The 22619-nt window shown below is 42.4% G+C and overlaps 1 protein-coding gene across 8 annotated transcripts in view; it reads right to left on the bottom strand.

The window, feature by feature from the left end:
• ESR1 (estrogen receptor 1) overlaps nucleotides 1-22619 on the bottom strand; it is a 296248-nt gene that overhangs the window by 65309 nt on the left and 208320 nt on the right. For 7 of the 8 annotated variants that reach the window (XM_014569514.4, XM_006114974.5, XM_075924467.2 and 4 more), the window contains one exon: nucleotides 21695-22030. The exons of the other annotated variant lie outside the window; for it this stretch is intronic. In XM_014569514.4, coding sequence (XP_014425000.1) covers nucleotides 21695-22030 — 336 coding nt within the window. The remainder of the gene's footprint in view (nucleotides 1-21694; nucleotides 22031-22619) is intronic. 8 annotated transcript variants of the gene reach the window in all.

The raw sequence follows: 22619 nt of genomic DNA, 5'->3' as shown, positions 1-22619 counted from the left end.
ATGGCAGTAGCTTTTATTAATATGCTATGTTCCCATTTGCAGTTCCCTCTCTTATTCAACTGTGATTCTCTCCTACGTAAAATGCTTTATTATTGTCAGAATATTAACCAATTATTGCTAACATTTCATTACAGTAGCACGGAATAAGATCACTAGCTGGCTCTCAGTCAATTTCACTAGTTGTCTATTGATCAATTCTACCGAAACTAACATAATTATGCTATTCAGGAGAGAAGAAAAATTAGAGTTCTATAAAACTTTGCTTTGTATCTATATTGATTCGCATTCTCAGATACTGTCTGCAGAGTTTAAACTTCAGTTGAAAGGACTTCTAGAACTTACAAAAGGCTCTCAAGTTCATTTGCGGACAGCTCCAGCTAGATGCAAAATAAACAAAAGGGTTAATGTGCTGCTGTACATGAAGGCAGAAGAATAACTTCTGAAAATAAGTAATAACCACTAGGAATGACAATTATCACTAAGCAGACAGCAAATCAGAGGAATTCTTTAGGCCTTTAGATTACTCAAGTGAATGAACAGGAGAATAGGCAGAAAAACATACCATTGGAGAAGTTCTACAGAATGATGTTAAAATCCATCAAATTTAATAGTTTGGAGCAAGTACGCCTATAAAACCACAACAAAAATGTATAATAGATACTTCAATAAGTATTATAAAGACTGAATGGTATCGACACTGAGGGTGTGTCTACACAGCATGGTTATTTCAAAATAACTGACATCAGGCTTGAAGGACAGTGTCTCCAGGGATGACTGACTGTATCTCTTTATTCTCCACCACCAGACCAACATTGAGAGGGTGCCAGGCAACACCACCCAGTGCAGCTGCCTGAAACTGGGGGAGACGTAGGTGCCAGAGAATGAGGAGGAACTGCAGTGGGAGCAAATCTCCATGCTCTGGTCTGCATGAGATGCTGGACCAGAGGCTCCAGGAGGACATGCAGTTGCACAGAGATCTGGAGGGAGTTGCTGCAGCAGGGATGCAACATGTGTGTGACCGTGCAGGCTCTCCTAGCCCACCCAGAGCCAGCTCCTTCTCCTGCTGCTGCTCTTGCCCCTGTCCCAGTTCCTGGTCCTGCCCCTCCACCCATGCCAGACCCTGCCCCTCTTCCCATGCATGACCCCGCTCCAGCCTCCCTCTGCTTCTCCCCTTAGTCTCTTCACTCCCCACGGTCACTAGGTCCCCACACTTGAGGCTATGGAATCAGCAGAGCCAGGCACCAATCCCACTCCTAGCCCTGAGCCTCTCCTCTACCCTCCTTCTTCCCCCACCTTTCCCTCCCACCACTCTCCTCTCCCAGGTTCTTTCTCCAGTCCCCAGTTAATTTGACCCCGAATAAAAACCACACAGAGTTCATTGTTGTAAAAAAACCCCAATGTCCGTTTTATTGTCTCAGCAGGGAAGGGGAGAAGAGGGATTGGAGGGGTGAGGGAGAAAAGGCAGAGAGGGGCAAGGAGTGAGGTAGAAAAGGCAGAAAAGAGAGGCCCCTGGGAGAGTGTCACTAGGGTCCTTGTGAGAAACTGTCTCATGGCCTCCTAGATGCACACCCCCACCTGATGGGCTTGCCGGATGGCAGCTGTGTATGGTTATTCAAAGGCCCTGCCAATCTGGCCTACCTCTGCCCCCACCAAGGGAGGAATGCCTCCTCCTTCCACTCATATATGTTGTGGAGCACACAACACACAGCCACCACCTGGGGGATGTTCCACTCCCCAATGTCCAGCCTGGTGAGGAGGCATCTGAACCCCACCTTGAGATGCTGTAAATGTGTGCGCCATGACCATGCGGGCCCTGCTGAGCCTGGAATTAAAGCATTTCTTGCTGGGGCCAAGGTTTCTGATGTAGGGCTTCATGAGCCATGGCATGAAAGGATAGGCCATGTCTCCCATGATGCACAGTGGCATGTCCACATCCCCAACCCTGATGGTGCGCTCAGGGAAGAAATACCCAGCCTCCATCTTGTGGAATAGGCTGGAATTGCAGAACACACGGACATCATGCACCTTCCCCAACCACCCAACTTAGATGTCAGAAAACTGCCCATGATAGTTGACCAGGGCCTGCAGGACCATGGAGAAGAAACCCTTGCGGGTTATGTAGAGACATGCCCAGTGGTTGGGGGGCCCAGATGGGGATGTGGTGCTGTAAATAGGCCCTCCCTCTCCTCCCCTCTCTTCCCCCTGCAGATAGGGAAGCCCATGGCAGCAAAGCTGGCAATGATGGGGCACACATTGCCAAGGTGGATGACTCTGTGCAACAGAATGGTGTTGATGGCTCTCGCCACCTGTAGAAGGAGACAAACAAACAAACAGAATCAAAGGAGTGCCAGAGCCATTGGGAGGTCCCTGAGCCTCCACCTCCTATGTAGCCCAACCCATGGCAGGGCTGTGTGAGGGCAGGACTGAAAAACTATCTGGAGAAGGGGGCTTTCCTAAAGTTCCCCATTCCAGCACTTCATCCCCCTCCTTCGCCTCGCCCCATCTCCAAGGACAATAGCCTGAGAGTGCCATACCTGCATGATGAGGGCCCCAGTAGTCGACTTCCCCAGAACAAACTAGTTCCCAATGGATCAGTAGCTGTCTGGCATGACGAGCCTCCACATAGCGATGGCAACCCTCTTGTGTCGTGTGAGGGCAGGGGCAAGTCAGGCATGCAGTTCCATGAATGTCTCCTTCCTCATGTGGAAATTCTGGAGCCACTGCTGATTATCCCACCGCTCCATAATGAGCCAGTCCCACCAGCTGTAACTGGTGTCCAGCCGCCAGAAGTGGAGGTGTACGGTGGGGTGCAGCTGGAAGAGCCGCATTCCCAGAAAGATGATTAGGGTCTCCTCGATCAGCTGGGGGTTGTGTTCCTCCATGGCTGGCAAGCTGATGCATCCGCAAGGAGAACCACAGCAGTCAGAGAAATGGCTTTGCTGTCCCTCAGAGAGGTAGGCAAGCAGGAGAAGAACCTGAGAAATGGCTGTACAAGAGGGTCCCTTTAAGCACAAGCCTTCAGATAGCCTCAGGCAGCAGCTGTAAGAAGTAACGGCATCCTGATGTCCTTCCTGAAGTGCTTCCAGGTAACCTTAAATGCGAGTTAGCATCCAATCAGTGTGGACACTCTATTTCAAAATAACTAAGTGCTATTTTGATGCCCTTTTTGTGTATAGGCGTGCTATTTTGAAATAAGCTATTTTGGAAAATAAATTTCAAAATAGTTTATTTGGAAATAAGTGTGCTGTGTAGACGTACCCTGAGAGACTCTTCTTTTTTTGTGAAAAAGGGATTAGAAAAGTCCTTATGATTAGAATGAATAAAGTAAGTCAGATTACAGGGAAAATTCTGCAAGGACAAAATGAAATGGAAGTTTAAAAAAAAAGAGTAAGTGCAAGTTTTATCTCGCTGAGATTTTTATTACTACTAAATATGCATTTAGCCAATAAAGATTGACATGGAAATGTAATGAACCAGTGCATGAAAGGACAAATCCTTAAAATGCGTGCTGAATTTATTAAGAGTGTTTATGGAGAAAAAAAACTTCTAAAGAATGCTCTGTAAGGTCATGTTGAAGACTTGATAATGAACAGGTAGTTTTTCTTCACCTATCGAAACTTCTTTTTTGTGTGCAATTTACCAAACGAAATAAATCTACTGTCAGCCTAGCAAAAATAAAGATAACAGAAACAAGTGACTAGAACAATTAATAATAAACTAGAACAAGTAACTCAAATATCGTTCAATGTTTTAGTACAGAATGGTTGTGCACTGTTGTTGATGGTTACTTACAACTAGTATTTACAAATGTCAATACTGTTTTCACAAGGATAGCATGTTCCTATGGCATCCACTGCAAGAGAGACTTTTCTTCTGAAACATAAGGCACTATCTAGTGACAGAAACAGGATACAGGAACTGATGGATCATATTGAAGTTCATCTATACTTTTAAGATCCTACACCCAGAAAGCAAAGTGAATTAGTCTAAGAGACAAGATGTGAAATCTGCTTTAAAGCTACACTTAACCCTCTGAATCGGGTCAAGGATCATTAGTTCAATTGAACTATTTACTTTTAAATCCATATGATATGAGAATCTAGCAACATGCCATATTTTCTACCTTGATCAATCAAATCAAATGAGAGCTTTTTTATAACTTCTACTAATTCCAAAATACATCCTTAAGCATCCTTAAAATATAACTGTATAGAGGACACCTAAGATGTTATCTAGATCTAGAACATAAATCCTATTTTAAAGTTATGATTTCCCATATATAAATCCACATCACTCCTCTGAATAGCTACTTCGCACTGATAAACACTGACTTACTCAAAAGCTGTTGGGATATTGTGTAGATGTCTAGTTTGTTAAACATTTCTCTTCAGGACTATAGGGCTATCAGGGTCAAAAATCTCACACCCTAATTATCAAACAGACTCTTGATTTCATTCCCTGATGTTAATCTATTAATTTTACAGTATGTATTAAACACACTGAAGAAGTCTCAACCCAAGACCTGTGAGTCCAGACTGTACCTTTCCTAGGTAGTAAAAGAGTAGAATATCAATTTAAGGTCTCAATTCTTATCTTCAAGGCACTCCATAGTCTGATTCTAGGATAGCTAAAAGATCAGCTAAATTTCTAAGACAAGGATTGGGGTTGACATCTGTGCTCCTCAGATGCAATGGACCTTTCTTACAACAAGGCTGAACATCATCCAGGCATGAGACAGAGTAATCTTGAAGTTATTTTGAAACAAACCTTCTAGAAACTACAGACAATCACAAACCTCATTATCTCTTTACAGTGAGGGTGTGTCTAAACTACATGGCTCCGTCGATGGAGCCATGTAGATTAGACAGATAGGCAAAGGCAAATGAAGCCGCGATTTAAATGATCGCGGCTTCATTTAAATTTACATGGCTGCTGCGCTGAGCCGACAAACAGCTGATCAGCTGTTTGTCAGCTCGCGCGCTAGTCTGGACGCTCCCCTCCCTACATCAAAGTCCTTTGTCGGCAGCCCCGTTATTCCTCGTGGGATGAGGTTTACCGGGGCTGCCGACAAAGGGCTTTGATGTCGGCAGGGGAGCGTCCAGACTAGCGCGCTGAGCGGACAAACAGCTGATTAGCTGTTTGTCGGCTCAGCACGGCAGCCATGTAAATTTAAATGAAGCCGCGATCATTTAAATCGCGGCTTCATTTGCCTTTGCCAAAAAAACAAATCTACATGGCTCCGTCGACGGAGCCATGTAGTTTAGACGTACCCTGAGAGGGCACACTTCTATGACCTTGCTTTCTCTATTATAAGCACACAGCAGCATGTATATATTTAAAACATTGAAACCAAAAATACATTGCCAAAATCAAATACTCCACAGTGTGTATATATTTCTCCACCTAGGGAAATGATGAGAAAAAGAATGAACCATACATAACGGATGTTAGTTATGTTGCTTAATGCACTATGGAAAATTTCTCAGATGCTATGATAATGAGGGCTAAGAAAGATACTATATACAATAGAAGTTATCTTTTAAGACTATTTAAGATATTTGTGTGTCTCAAAGACTTGCATAATGCTGACTATAAATATCTGAGTATTCACTGAACGTCTTATTTGAAGAGAAAAGTAATTGGATTGCTACAGGAAAGATCTTTGGGACTGGAATTATAGCTGGCTTTACAAACAGCTGGGCTGCGTCTACATTGGCATGATTTTGCGCAAAAGCAACTGCTTTTGCACAAAAACTTGCTGCCTGTCTACACTGGCAGGGAGTTCTTGCGCAAGAACACTGACATTCTAATGTGTGAAATCAGTGCTTCTTGCACAAGAACTATGATGCTCCCACTCAGGAATAACCCCTCTTGCACAACTGTTCTTGCGCAAGAGGCCAGTGTAGACAGGCAACAAATTTCTTGCGCACGAAAGCCCAATGGCTAAAATGGCCATTGGAGTTTTCTTGAGCAAGAGAGCGTCTATACTGGCATGGATGCTTTTGCACAAAAGTATATCTCTTGCGCAAAGGCACATTCCAGTGTAGACGCTCTCTTGCATAAATACTTTAATGCAAGAACTCTTGCGTTAAAGAGAATTTGTGCAAGATCATGCCAATGTAGACGTAGCCCAATAGTACTGTGCAGTATTCCACAAAAGACTTTAAAAGGAATATGTAAAAGATATGTGAATGCCAAGTAGAACATGTGGATGAATTTATATGATGTGTACACAGGCGTGTGTGTGCATACGCACAACAGTGGCATAGTCAAAAGGGCCCATCTGGGCAATCCCCAACACACTCCCCAACCACAGCACCAGTTGGAACATGGTAAGTCCCAGCACCCCAACTCTGCTCTCCAGCTGGAGCATCAGGTGGAACATAGTGGGGTAAGCTGGAGTGCTAGGTCGGCTAGCGGGGGGAAGCCTAGATGCAGAGCAGGTGGGCCACAGCCTACTCAGGCCGACCCATGGTTGCACCCCTAGACACACAACAATAGTGCTTCTTAACAATTGTCTGTACTTGATCTAAATTGTGAAGGAAATTCAGGAAAGACCATTATTGCTGCAATGGTTTATTCAAAAAAGAAACTGATGAATGTTTCTTCAAAACCACTAGATCTCAGCTCAGACAAATCATCATTCTAAGGGTGCATCTATATAGCACCTTAAACTCAAAATAAGACAAACAATTTGCATGTCTACACAGTGCCAAATTTCAAAATAGTGTGCTATTTCAAGCTATTCCTTATCCCTTGTGCAATGAGGTTTATTGGGATGGCGAAACAGCATGCCCGTTATTTCATAATATATTTAGAAATAACGGGCAGCTTGCGTAGACACGGGGTTGCTATTTCAGGATACCGGAGGTAGCCATTCAGTGTAGACATACCCTAAGAGAAATGTTAGCATTTTCAACCTGCTAATAATTAATTCACACACTTGCATTTCCATTTAATTGCTTAAGAGATAAGCTCCATCTCACTGACAAATTTTTCAAAATTAATTTAAGGTCTTGTAACATTTATTTATTATTTAAAACAGTAAATATACTGCTCATGCTTGTTTTTCATAATCTTTTTCACCTACTTAATAATACTCATTTGGAAAAGTGTTCTGGGAATGTATAGTACTGAACGGACGATGAACTCTTAGTAAATAGATAAAATGTTCAACTAGCTATAACTGAAAGAATATTAGCAAGTTTTAATAAATTTGAGACTTTGCTCCAGTGGCTGTATAGCAAAAGGAAACCAAAAGGTTAGGCTAGTTATCTGTAGAACAACATCTACAAGCAATATGAGTTGCAAAAAAAAAGATGTATTCTTTAAAAGAGATGGACCCAGTTCACAAAGTTCAAAAACAAGTCTGGAACCAGATTTCAAATCCTGAAAAGTTTTGAGTGGATTTAGCTCAGGTTACCAGTTTGAGCCTCAATCTGAAAAAAACACTGCTGCACATAAGCAACTGTTCAGATGTACACAGACCCACTGAACTCACTGGAAACTACTTATGTGCCTTACTGTTTGTGAAATTTGGGGCTGATAGAAAAAAATTGATTTGGATCTGGATCAGAACATATGAAGTTCAAAGGTGTTCAGATGTGGGGATTTATTTCAAATCTATATCTACAAATAATTTTTAAATCATTACAAGTAATGCATAGCTACTGTGCTGATTTCTCTCACATATATGCACACTCAAAATAAGCTGCTTTTAACATATTGTTCTAAAATATGTCCTTTTGTAGATGAAAATCACTACTCAATATACAGGTGGAACTTCTCTAGTCCGCTACCCTTGGAACCTGACCAAATCAGAGAATTTGCCAAACCACGGAAATTCAAATATTGTCTAGAAGCATTACCAACACTTCCACTGCTTACGGGGCTCTTAGAAGACTTTTAGGGAAAATTAGAGCTAAACAGCAGCACAGAACACTGACTGCCAGGACTGGTGGCTGTAAACAAACTTTATGGGACCACAGGAAACTTGGCCAGACCCATGATACGTAGACATCTGGCTAACTAAAATCATGCCAGATCACGGACTTTGCTGTACTAGAGAGGTTCAACCTGTATTTGATATTCCTTAAGACATAGTGTCTTGTTTTTCTAAAGATCCTCCTTCTAAACCAAAAAATACAAGCATTTCACCATGTAAAATGAGTTAGAAGAATTCCTAGACTTATTGATACACAATTTATACATAAGTTTATTAGTTGAGCTTCCATTTTCTAAGTATGATCAAATATAACCGAAACTGAATGTCATTTTGCTATGAAAATTACAAACGCGATAATAAGGGTGCTCCAGCTTTTTTGCACATGGCAGAAACAGTTGCTCAGATATACATAATCATATATGACCATTTTTTCAAAAACAGTTTAATTGAAAGCAGTGAAGGCTTTGAGTGAATGCATATTCAATTCCTGGATTTCTCACAAAGGTGCATGCTGTACTAAATTGGGAAAAAATTTAAGCAAGGTGGGAAATAGCTGAGTGTGTAGGCTGGTGAAATGGTGAAGCTAAAAAAACTCAGAAATTGACAGTCATCTCTCTTGCCACTAATTTTCCTCATTTCCTTTATTTATAAGGAGGTTGAGTTTGCAATACTGATAAGAAAAGGGAAGAAAAAGGAAGGAAAGGCAAAATGGTCTTACATCACTGGAATGCGAAAAGAAAGAAAGATTCCCAGTCTTGGCCACCAACTCAGCCCAGTAATGATTGGCTAGTATTACTAACATCTCCCACTACTGATAAAAGACCATGCAGAAGAAATGCAAGCTCCCTTCTGTGAGGATCTTGCAAGTTAATTTTAGACATAACATGATGAGGAAAGAATTTATACAGATTGAATGTCAACTGAAGGGGTAATAGAGACATCTTCCCACCCAAATGCCTGGCAATCAGAGCACTCTACTGGAATGTGGGAGCCCTAAATTCAATGCTCTGTCTGATCTGGAGTAAGAAGTTGAATGCAGGGCTCTCACATTCCTGTAGAGTGCTGGAACCACTGAGCTTATAATGAGATGAGGGGCATTTCTGGCTTTTCATAAGAAAGGGCTGACTTGGCTTCGATGCCTAATTTCAGAAGATGGCTTACCAGCTATGAATCCTGAACATAGTAGGTGAGATAAGCACCTACTCTTGATTCTTAGGCCATGTCCCAAACCCTTAGCATTTCCTTCTGGTTAGCTTAGGTAGCTCCCCACTCCGCTTGCTGGCTTCTGAGGATATCTTTCTTAAGTGCTTAATTCTCCCCACACACTGCATGGAAAGCGCGAACACCTAACTTGGAACTGTGAATTCCACTAGACAGCAGGGCACTTAAGACCATTTTGTGGATCTATCTCATGATCGTGCCTAAGCATATATTAAATCAGGGTCTAAACTGGTAACCTGACTCCAAATCCACTCTGAACCTTTTGGGGGCAGAATGTATAAAATTTGGTCTCAAACCCGAATCCCAATTTTGGTGACCTAAAAGCCATCTCTTTCAAAGAATGGCCTATAAGTCTTTCAAGAAACAGACTTAATTCTTCTTTCTATTCCTCATCTAATTTTCCCTGCACCATTATCAACGTCCTCTGCCTCACTTTCTTCCATATCCATACACTCTGTACTAAGAGAGAGAACTTGACTTTAGGCAAACTTCAGAGTGGACTCCCTGAGGTTAATTTACCATGAGGGTAAGTAAACACATTTCCAGTAATTGCTTCCAATAGAGTTGGCTCCAGGGTGTTTTCTGGCCAACCAGCCTCTATTTGAAGTATATCTTTTCTCTGAGTTACAGTGCAACCTTAAATGTAACACCATAGGCATTTCCTATCCTATCTGTGCTCAGAGGGCCTGTTTCTGATCTTATCCTTCCTCTAAGATTGCTTTCACTCCCCCCACCCCCCCACACACACACTGTCTGAAAGAATGATTACTGGAATATGAATTGCAGACAATTGTCAAACTATTCAAGGCTTTATGAGGTGGAGGAAATGGATTTCATCAGAGCATAAGAAAAGGTCTGGTATCCAAGTAGCACCTCAGAGAAATGCTTTTACCTGAAAATGTAACTGCCACCGCTTACAAAAATATCAGACAGAAGAACTTTAAATTTATATCACACATTCATTTATGTCTGAAAAGAAGCTTTAAGAGTAGGAACATAATGCCATTTAATTGTCTTATATCCCTAGGGTTGCCAGATGTTTTCACAAAAAAACCCGAACATGTCAAGAAAAAAATTAGTTGAGCAAAAAAAAAAAAAATCCCCATGCTCCCCCTGCCCCCGCCAGATACAGCAGGGGAAGAATGTTCCCACCAACTTTCCAGGCAAGAAAAACAGAAAATACCAGACATTTTACATGTCTGGTATTTTCTGGGGTTTTTTACCGGACACGGGCCACGAATAACGGACTATCCGGATGAAAACCAGACACCTGGCAACCTTATTTATCCCAGAACAATAATTACAATCAACAATTTAATTGAATTGGCCTCTACTTCTAAATTTGTCAAAAAAAAGTTCAACAGCACTTCTAGATACAGGGAAATCAAAATATTGAATCCATGCTTAATTCACCCTCTCTCTCAACTCTTGCTGGCATTTACACATGCAAAGTAACTGCATTTCTGGAATATAATATGTCAGCACAGCACTCTCTAGAAACGACTCTGTTACTGAGTCTTTGTAACCTCAGAAATGATTCATTATTGCTGTACCTTTAAAGAAAGTCATATAGTTGATACACATCTCATTTTATCCACAGCAAAGTTAGCTAAGAACCTTCTTATTCAGAGACATGGGTAACAGACACGTTTATCTTCCATATCTTAGTATGCTATTATATCAGGACACTAAAATAGACCAGATTCTTCTCTGTTCTCATTCCATAATAGAACTCCCTTTCTTTCTCTTCACAGATTTTCCCTTACCCAGGATTTAAAGTGGCAGAATCAGGCTGGACTTCGCTAGGCCCCATTCAAGTTCCGGGGGAGTCTCAAATGTACAGGGCTTTGGGGGCAGAAAGAGCAGGGCTAATGGGCTAGCCTTCCCCACCCAGCCCTCAGCATCACCAGGACTGCATCACGTAGGTCTCCAGAGGTAATCAAAGGGCCCACGGTAGCAGCCTGGAATCATCACTGGGCCCCAGGGCAGCTGCTCCCTTTGCACCACCACCCCCAGTCCCATTGTCAGCCCTGAAAACTGTGTGCTGAAGACGACAAATAACTTGGCTTTAGCACTTCAAAAATCAAATGGCAAACTTTACAATTTGCATTAGGAGACATCCCAAAAGAAAAAAATTAGATTAGTCCACACACATCTCATTACTTTCTGTTGGAGTTTTCTCCCAAGTCCACTTAAGTTCCCTGAATCTCAAAAACAAGCAGATTACCCCTGATGAAAAAAGATCCCATATAAGAATGTTATAAATCCAAGAGAAACATTTAGCTGAAAAGTCTTGATCAGTAGGTTGAAGAATTGGGTTTTTCCCACGAAAGCTCATGATATTCTCTCTCTCTCTCTCTCTCTCTCTCTCTCTCTCTCTCTCTCTCTCTATATATATATATATATATATATATATATGTATGTTAGTCTCTAAGGCTGTGTCTAGATTGGCCAGTTTTTCTGGAAAATCAGCAGCTTTTCCGGAAAAACTTGCCAGCTGTCTACACTGGCTGCTTGAATTTCCGCAAAAGCACTGACTTCTTACTGTAAGAAATCAGTGCTTTTTGCGGAAGTACTATGCTGCTCCCATTTTCCGAAAGACTTTTGCGCAAAAGGGCCAGTGTAGACAGCATTACAGACTCCCGGGGCTCTAAGTCAAGGTAGCACATCCACACTAGGGAAGCCTGCCTCAGACTAGTTTTGAGGCTTCCCTGCGGTGTAGATGTGATATAAAAAATTGTGAAATAGCTTATTTTGAAATAAACATGCTGTGTAGATGTACCCAAAAGTGCCACAGGAGCACTCATTGTTTTTAAAGTTACAAACTAACATAGCTATCTCTCTGAGACTTTTAATTGGTGGGATAACTAGGTAAGAGTCACATCCCCAATTAAAATAGATTATTAATTAAACTTTGGGCATGGTGTGATAAATTCCTGCGGCACAGTAGTGATTACATCTAGGGAGTTTAACCCTAACCTGCAACCAAGGAGGAGAAGAGGCTAAGAGAAATTTTGCTTCCTGTCTCTTAACCTACACTCAGCTAGTAACAATTCCTTTTATTTATTGACCACAAATGCTTCACCAGAACAGGAGAGCTTTCCTGCATCAGCAGTTCTTTCTCCTCTTTAACGTTTCACTGGATTATGCCCACAATAGCAACTCATGTCCACCCCAAAGTCCTCACACAATGCAGACACAGGCTGGAAAGCTCCCCTGGAGTTCATCTATGTTTGTTAACAAGCCTTGATATGTCATGCAGGATAGCACACATAGCATTCTGCTTTAAAAACCCAAAAGTTAATATTAGCCTAGTTTAAAAGTCAGTAATGTAATCTTTGAAATTGAGTCTAAGGGTGACAACATGTGCAACATCTTGGCAAAAGAAAACAAAATAGAGCTGTGCTATTAATATTAACTACTGCTTTAATCTCCTAAGAGTCTTAACACTAGAATTATAAACATTAACAAATTACTGGATGCGCAGTATCTGTGCAGCATCTGCATATCCAGTACTTTGATCTATGCCATCAAATGCCAGCAGTGCCCCACTGCTATATATATTGGACAAACTGGACAGTCTCTAGGGGAAAGAATCAATGGACACAAATCAGATATACGTAAATGAAATATACAGAAGCCTATTGGTGAACATTTTAACCTTCCAAATCATACTATGACAGATCTCCAAGTAGCTGTCTTGTCACAAACCAGCTCTACAAGCCAGATCCACAGGAAAGCCTTGGAATTACAGTTCATCTGCAAATTCAATTCACATGAAGGTTGGTTAGGTTACCAATTAAACAACCACTGAAGGTGCTAACAGCTCTCTGAGTAGTATCCTTCCTGACATGGGGATCTATCTATTGCCTTTGATTTTTATCTGCTTAGGTTTAAGTACCCAGTCTCCAGATACTTTCTGATGCTCTAACTCCCACTCTCTCCCTTATTGTGTCCCCCCCCCCCTTCCCTTCTCCTCTCCTATTTATTTCGAGTGTTCATATCCCAAACTCATAACTCCGGTCATCTGAAGAAGTGGGCTGTGCCCGCAAAAGCTCATGATACCATCTACATGTTTTGTTAGTCTATAAAGTGCTACCAGACCATTTGTTGGTTTTTTCTGTAACAGACTAACTCAGCTGCCCCCTGAAGCTCCTTTATTATACAGGCATCTATTTTCTGGTTTTCTTCATCTAACGCCACATCAAATAAAACATCGCTCCTCGCCTTCAAATCTCTATATATTTACACATCTCTGATCTTCCCTTACGCTTCCCCCCCACTCTTCCCTGTTGCCTCATCAAAATACTGCTATTCCTGACCACATCTTCCTCAATATTTTGTCCTGACTAACTCTTAACACGGAAACTAGTCCACAAGCTAGCAGATCAGAGTATTAGAAAGGTTTTCCTAGATATTCAGATTTATTTTTTTCATTTGCTTTATTTCATCTCATTACTCCTAGTTATACTGCCCTTGGACTGAAACCTCTCTCTATTTGGTGTCTACAATCTTCAGAGGCTCATAGGTGATTATTATATCCTGCCATAGGGACTTTAATTTTACACCCATGTAAATCAATAATAACTTGACTTTAATAGGGTTTGAAAAATGACTAGATAAATTCATGGAGGTTAGGTCCATCAATGGCTATTAGCTAGTATGGGTGGGAATGGTGGCCTTAGCCTCTCTTTGTCAGAGGCTGGAAATGGCTGACAGGAGAGGGATCACTTGATGATTACCTGTTCTGTTCACTCCCTCTGAGGCATCTGGCATTGGCCACTGTTGGAAGACAGGATACTGGGCTAGATGGACCATTGGTCTGACCCAATATGGCCATTCTTATGCTCTTATGATGTTACACTAATATACAGGTTTAGAATGAGAATCTGATTCTTCATCTTTCTTTTAGCTACATATTATTTCAGTTATCCCTAAAGAGGTGGGGTGCCACACCTTCAGGAGTGGTTTATTTCAAAGAAATAGAATATTACTTGATAATATTTTCATGGTCTCCAATACTACTTATTAGCCAACTGAGACAAGAAAACATAGGAATATTTTTAGAGGGTATAACAAAAACTCGTCACTTCTACTAAATTAACCTTTATTTGTGTGGATTAACAGCATGAGGAATATGGATTATTATAAACCTTCAGTATATCAGAACCTTCCTTCAAATAACAATTTATTTGCAAAGCTTTTGGTGTCAGTAAAACACAGTGTAAAACAGTGGCTATTGTTGGTCCCTTCACACACTGTTCTTAATTTAACAAACAGAGCAATTTAGAAGGTCAAATAATAAAACAATATCTTAAGAAAATAGCAACTTCTGCAGCTTTAAAATAAAAATTCATTGCCAAAATGTTTATCGTTTCAGTTCATGAAACCATAAAATAAGTACAGCACCGTGAATCATCTCAAAACTTCAAAGCCTGTATGCCCAATGTACCATTTTAGGGCTATTAAATTGTTCAGCTACTGTACTCGGAGTAAATAATTAGCCAAGCTTCTACTAGATGTGCCAAAAATGGCACTTTTTAATCCAAAATGCCTCAAAACTATCTTCTCTCTCCCTCTCCACTACTTATACAACATAAACATCTACCAAACATGCCCTCATACACGCTCATCACTATCACACTGAAAATACTAGCTTCCTTCCTTGCACATGACGCTCCAGTTAGGAATACAGTGAAATATTTGAAAATAAAGTACTGTACAATAATTCCCAGTATTGGTATTTCATCAGGATTGCTATTGTACTGTGATGCTCATAAATTTGGAGATAGGACCTAGGACTACTGGGTCTAGAATCATGAACTACCTATATAAGAAAAAAATCCCTAGGACCTAGTGCATAGTCTGCAAAGCCATAGCAGACGCAAAAACCTTTACATAGTGCAGACATTGTAGGAGAGAGAGCCAGGCTATGCCATCCTAGATCATAATCTCTGGCCATCCATGCTAACATGTTTTTTGCACTAGTAGCACAGACATAATGCTTAAAAGGAGGTACACTTAGCCAATTGTGAGCTACTGTGTCACCTGAGAGTTTTTTCATGAGTTCAGCTAGCAATCATGTTGTACTTTAACATTAGAGATTGCTTTGGGGGGTACAATGTTTAGACTCTCACATAAGGAAATAGTAATATAGAAACATCAATCATGTTACTAGACTGACTCAGATACAATACGCCAATGTGAAGTTAGAATAGATTCAGCCTTCAGGACATTTATTCTTGGTATAATAAAGATCTGGCTCAACAAAGAAACTGAGAATATAGTACAATAGCTTCTATTTCCATCAAGGAAAGGGAAACATGAATTTAATGGTGACAGTGGCAGCTGTTTTATTTGCTGCTTACTTAGTTCCTTAAAGATCCTAGAAAATGGCATGTTAAATGATTGAGTAGATTTAGCACAGATATTGCACTAAAAAAAGTTGGCATAATACTGATACTTGACAAGTTTCTTTTGGTAAATGTAGTAAGAGTCTAGTCTAGTGGTTAGATCAACAAACCAGGATTCAAGGCTCGTAGGCTTTGTCCTTGTTTCTTCCACTGATTCCATGTGCTGCCTTTCATGTACAAGATCTACTCCTGATGCCAACATAACGAGGATCAATCCTGCTCTTTGCCATGCTTACCAAGAACTGTTTCTCAAGTTCCCATTAGCTGTACCTATGCAACTCCAAGTTTATTTGTCAGAACAAAAACTCACTTAAATGCAGTAACAGAGTGTCTACTGACATGTAAATGTTTTCTTACTTCAGAAGATTGCTGTAATGCATAATCAATCAATATGTGTAACAGATTACGAGATAGTCAAATGGAAGGTGCTATAAATGGGCAAAATATTACCACTAGATACATCCCCTTTAGATGTGCTCATAGAAAGTTACTGCAATGCAAGGATTATAGCGAACCAGTTCACAATATCAGAGCAAAAGAGTTAGACCCAAAATTTGCAAGATGTTCAGTACTTGTGATTCACGTTAATATTAATAGGCAGTTAAGGTAAAGTGCACCCGCCATGAAGTGATGAGCACCACAAAGAACTACACCCTCAAAGTTCATTATCTGGACTTTTGCACAGATGCTGCACCTATTTTTCAAGTGGGAAAGGCTGTATTTTCACTATTTCACTATCCAAATCTATTTGGATTCATAATAATTGTTCGGTGCCTTTTCAATCATTAAGTGCCATATTATAGAGATGTTCAGCATGGGTGAAAATTTACTGCTGAGCAGAGAGATAGCTCAAGGCCCTTGCACTACTAAATATGATATAAAAGGGAGATAGGTCTTGCACTAGCTCTATACACAGAGATAAATTTCATTTCATGTCAGAAAAAGACAATACAAAATAGTATGTTATAAAGGTATTATCTGTATGAGTTTGGGAGAGCTGCATTAACTCATGGGTGTGAGGATACCAATAAGTTTTGCAGGTCAAGTGCAAAGAGTTTCAGTGAAGCCTCTTATAATCACTTTGTATTATAGAAAAGCATTTTAGAAATGTTTGATGGTACTTTAAAACTTTTATCCAAAATATTTTGTATCCATACACCAAGCCAGGCTACGTTACTAGTCACGAATCCCACTATACAATATTCAGAGGGAAAGAAAAATTACAACTAAAATGTTGAAAACCCTCCAACAGCTTTTTTTCTATAAAATAATGTAACATTTGATGTCCTACATCACACAATCTACTAGTTAGAAACTGAAAATGGCCTGCCCTGAACACCAATGTAAACTAATTTGCGTGTGGTTTCTTTTTTAAAAGGAAGTTGTCTGAAGCAACAAAGAGGTTTGGAGTTTTGAAAGATGTCCCAGCACAGGATTAGTAGGCCGATAAGATAGACAAAGGTGTATGATTAATGTAATGTATCACATAGAAACAGTGCATCATGCATATGGACCCATTTCATATCGTTCCATTGAATCACCATTGCCCCCTGCAACAAGTTTAAACTTTTTGTCCTTGCCTTAAAGGGCCTTCACATATTGGCCTTGCCCCACCTCTCAGATCATGTTCATATCTTTTTTCTATGCCTCGCTTACTCTGTCAGTGCAGCCAGATTCACTATGCTATTCATGTTCTTTTGCCATTTACATTACTTCCATGCTGCCTTTTCTATGGAATAGAAGTAATTAACTCTCACTGACTTTGAAACAGGCCCTAAAAATTCAGCTATGTTAAAAATAAAATTTCACATGTAATTTCCATTAAGTTTCTATGAGAAATGACACACCTCTTACAGGTTCTCATTGATCATAGATTGAGCCCACAAAGTGACATGTGAAAGATGATAAAAGAAGAACCCATAAGTACAGGAAAACAAGCTTTGTGTTATTGATTTACTAAGTAAAGTTTTGCCAAGTTAAAGTGAAGGACAACAGAAAAGAGGCATGACCTACACCATTTGACCTAACTGAATCTGTTGTAGCTGACATTCCCAGAACAGCTGTTCACAGAATCTACATAATTTTAATGAAATAAAAGGCTACAATATGAAATGAAAGAGATAAAAAGCATGGCTACACTAGTCAAAAATTTATATATACCAATAGGCCTAGTAAAGAGAAGTGCTGTGATAAAATTAAAGAGACAGCTTGCATAATAAATGTTAAATGAATGTAATGCTTATGAAGAGTGTTGGATTGCTAGCTCTGGCACTGATAACCTCTTTTATCCACAGAACAGGAGCATTTCCTTCCTCAGGAATTCAGTTTCCTGACACTACCCTGTCAATGACCATCTCTGACCACTACTAGATGTCAAAGAGTTTTTGGAGACAATCCTTGGACTGTCATTGGGGTGCCCATCCATGCCAAATTTGGTAGCATTTTATGGTCTGGACACCTGTTTGCTAAGAAGTAAACTCAAGAAAACCAGCTCCTTTCACAAGGGACTATCTTTTATATTGCAATAATTTTCATTTGTGACAGACTGAGGCAGAATTTGATTCACTGGCCTGGCAGTGCAAGAGTATATACTGTGCCAGTCAGAGGTGTAGCGAGGGTGTTATGCACCCAGGGGCAAAGGAAAAATTTGCATCCTCCTCCCTCTCCCCTCCCGCCATGTGGCACAGCCCCGAACCTGGTGCACAGCTGAGGGGAACTTGTACTGCATCTTCCCCCATCCCCTACAGTTTGGGGCCGGGCTCTCGCATGCACTAACCCTCCAGTAGAGATGGAGGAGGGTCAGGCTTGGAGCAGGGTCGGGCTCAGAGCAGAGAGGCAGGGAGGAGACTCCAACTGCCAGTGGCAGGTGGAGTAGGAGCACGTGAGCTGAAGGGATAATGGGGGGAGCAGAATGGGATTAAATTGGAGCCTACCTAGCATGGTGCCCAGGGGCAACTGACCCCTCTGGCCCCCTCGCTACTCCACTGCCCCCCCCCCCTACAGATCTATCATCTTATGCATGTGCAAGATCTGTGAGAGCCGGTCCATGAATCTGTAGTTAGTGTCTGTGGTGCCTGCTTCTGGGTGGTGTCTCAATGCTGCCACATGCACCTCCAAAGAGGGGGTTTCCCAAAGCAGGCCCTTGCTGCTGACCCCCAAAGCATCCACAGGTCCAGTCTCCTTTCAATGGGCCCACTTCCCAGGGCTCATTGATCTTGGATCTGGCTTCCATCCCCTCTCCAACCTTTGCAACTGCCCAGAGGTGCTCACCTTCCGCCTTATCCATTCCCACCTTATTCTCCCCACAGAGACAGTCTCTGCCTCACTTGTCCTAGGGATATTCTACCAAAACTTAATACAAAGTTTCCATGTAAAAGGACTCAATACAAAGCTAAAAACTTCAATGAGAGAATGATTAATACAGAGACGTGTCTACATCTGCTGCAGGGAGACACCTCTGCCTGTCTCCACCCCTCTCCCTCCCAGAGTCTACAGCCCCATTGCATAGCGGGGGATGGGGAAAAAAAGAGGCTGAGGCCCATCCAATGGGACTGAAGTAGTCATAAGCAAGCCATGCCCGGGAGCCATTCTCCTGTCCATTGCTGGTGCTGTGTTGCTTCAGGCACACTGAAATGCAGTCACCTCTAGAGTGGGCTAGACAGCTGTTTAACACCTGCACAAGGTTTCAGGCAGGGAGCAGTGTGGGCTGCCTTCCTGCAGAGCCCCCATCAGAACTACTGTGCCCTCCTGGCTTAGGAAAAGAATAAACAGGAGGATTGGAAATTAACCTGCCCAGTCTCACGTCCCCTAGGCAGGGAATGAGCCATCTACATTAGGCCCCAGCTGGAGTATCATGTCCAGTTCTGGGCACCACATTTCAGGAAACATGGAGAAACTGGAGAAAGTCCAGAGAAGATCAACACAAATGATGAAAGTTCTAGAGAACATGAGATATGAGGCAAGGCTGAAGGAATTGGCCTTGTTTGCCTTGGAAAAGAGAAGACTGAAAAAGAACATGAGGGCAGCTTTCAAGTATCTAAAAGAGTATCATAAGGAGGAGGAAGAAAAATTGTTCTCCTTGGACTCTGAGGTTAGAATGAGAAGCAATGGGCTTAAATTGCAGCAAGGGAAGTTTAGGTTGGACATTAGGAAAGACTTCCTGCCTGTCAGGGTAGTTAAACACTGGAATAAATTGCCTAAGGAGACTGCAGAATCTCCATCACTGGAGATATTTAAGACCAGGTTAGATAGACACCTGTCAGGGATGAGCTAGGGCAACTCAACTTTGGAAGCCCCAGGGGCCACACTGATACTTACAGAACATGCTGAGGGCCTCAACTTAAGTGTGGTTGCATATGCAAGCAAATATATACAAATAGCTTCTCTCACACTGACAGGCATGAATACAAAGATCAAGGCAAGACTACACAACACACAGGCCCCATTTAAGTCAGCTCTGCTGATATTAATAAAATGCAATATTTACCCAATTTCTACCCATGTGACAGCACTTTTCATGAGCAATGACAGTCCAATAATTTAACTACTAAAATGCATATCAACAGAAGATCATTACACTGACTACTTTTTTGTTTTGGCTCCCACTCGCCGACCACGTCTTGATCCCCACATAAACCCAAACTGCACCGCGGGGCGCAAACAAACTGGCCGTGGGCAGCATACCAGTTTATTAATAAATATTTTTAAACCTTTACCTTTTCTCTCTGCTGCAATGTCTCCTCTCCTTGCTCCATCATCCCCCCTGGTGCCTGCTGCCCCCCAACTCTTCACCCTCCACTGCTGTCCTGATTCCTGTCCTTCTCACTGCCCTCAGCCCTCCTACGACCTGACCCCCACCACCAGCCCGTCTCTCCCTCCTGTGCCCACTCCTCCAGTAGCCCCACTCTGATCCGGTGAGCTACCCCTCCTCATCCCCTCTTCTAACACCTCCCTCTACACACCTGCCCTGCCTCTCTCCTCTGGTGCTGGTCCCTCCCCTGCAGGTGTCTGCCCTTCTGCTTCACCCCCAGAATCTCCTGGCATCTGCACATTCCCTTAGCCCTGCACCCTCCTGGTACCTCCCCCTTCCCTCACTGCTCCTTCACCCTTTGTCCTCTTTTTCCCTGATGCCCCCCCTCACCACTCTCTGCTCCCGTTCCCCTCATGCCCCTCTGTGCCCTCACACATGCCTTGCTCCATCCCCACCTTCTTCATGCCCAGCCCTCCTTTCAAGCCTTCTCCCAGCACCTTCCCCTCCCTCCTCCAGACCCTAATGCCCTTCCCCTCTCCTCTCTTCTCCCAGCATCACCCTGTCCACCCTCCCACTGACACCTCCCCTCCTGCCCTTTTCCTCATTGTCTGCACTTGGCCCCCTGGCATTTGTTTCTTCCCTCCTCCACACAAGCCTCTTCCTCTCCCACCCTTTCCCCTAGTTTTCCCTCTGCCCTGCCCTGCCTTCCACCTTCCACTTGCGGGGCCGGAGTCTGTGCTTGGGCCCCAAAAGTCCCCAGACTCCGAACCAGAAGCTAGGCCGGCACCACGCGGCACCGAACACTTTTAAAGTCCCGGGCGTCTCCCCGGTCACCTGCAAATGCTGCACAGCATGCGCAGGCAAAGGAAAGCTGACTGAATGTTGGCATGGGTGGCAAGTTCTATGGCCGTACCCCCTCCCGGACCGTCCCTGCCATGCGCAGTATGCGCAGGCAAGGGGGAGCCAACTGAATGCTGTGCACAGCAGGGACGGCCCAGGGTGAGTATGGGAACTCACCACCTATGCCTGATAAGCCTGTGCTCTCACCCCAGCCCAGCGCCCCCCTAGCGTGGCGCTGAGGGGCAATTGCCCCCCCTCGCACCCTCTTCACTACGCCTCTGGTGCCAGTTACCTTTGACGTGTCCAACATATTTCTCAGACAGCATATTATTAGGTACAATAAAGAATTTTTGTGAACCAGATTTTCCCTAAAGTTTCCTTCTAAGAAGTTTGTCATTCTACAGATAAGGATAATGAGGAAAATCTGTGTGTGTAGACCAGGGAGAGGGAGAAGAAAGTTTATTTGCTGAAATATCATATTGGAACATTTCCAGTTAACCAGTTTTAAATTATCTCTTTTCTTACCTGGGACCCTTTTGGCCCAGTTGATCATGTGCACTAGTTCTCTGTCTGCAAGGTTGGTCAACAGGGTCATCATGGAGGATTCACTGAAAGGTCTGTTAGGGTCATACTCAGAATAGACGATGGGTGGCTCAGCTTCCAGCAAGGCACTGACCATCTGATCGTCTGTCAGGGCCAACGCTGGACTGTTCTTCTTGCTATGCTTAATTACAAGAGGACTTGTCCAGAGGGTGGGGGTTCTCATTTCAGTAGATGCAGTCCCTCCACTCCTGGCATCCTGCTCCTCTCGCTGACGTTTGTGTTTCAGCATTCGCCCACCTCTGCGGTCTTTTCGGATCCCTGGAGAAACATACTCATACCATTAACTTCCTTTCCCTAAAATCTGTACAACTAATCACATCTATAACTTCAACCCATCAGCAGATATTTGTGCAGAACTCCTTTTGGGCTTGTTTTCCCAAGAATCAGTCATGAATATAGAATATAAAGCAGGAGTGGGGAATGGTGTCCCAAGCCTCTATGTGTCAGAGGCTGGAAATGGATGACAGGCAAGGGATCACTAGATGATTACCTGTTCTGTTCATTCCCTCTGGGGCATCTGACATTAGCCACTATTGGAAGACAGGATACTAGACTAGATGACCTGTGGTCAGACCCAGTATGGCCATTCTTATGTTCTTATCTAATCTGTAACTCCCCCAAACCTTATTTACTTCATCTTTCAGCATACATGGGGTTCAATAAAGCTCTCACACTTCAACACCTGACCTTTCACTGTTTTGCCTGATAGTTAAACTAATATTTTTCTAAGCCAAGTGCCTTAAAAGGTTTTTTGTTCCCATTTTTCATAAATGTATTGCTATTTTTTCTATCACAAAAACTTCCTAAAAGCAGGAACAAAAGACATTTTGGCAAAACTTTATCCTAC

The sequence above is a fragment of the Pelodiscus sinensis genome, chromosome 3 (genome assembly GCF_052426305.1).
Source record: "Pelodiscus sinensis isolate ZL-2025 chromosome 3, ASM5242630v1, whole genome shotgun sequence".
NCBI lineage: Eukaryota > Metazoa > Chordata > Testudines > Trionychidae > Pelodiscus > Pelodiscus sinensis.
The sequence above is the reverse complement of the archived record's forward strand: the minus strand, read 5'-3'. Positions and strand labels throughout refer to the sequence as shown.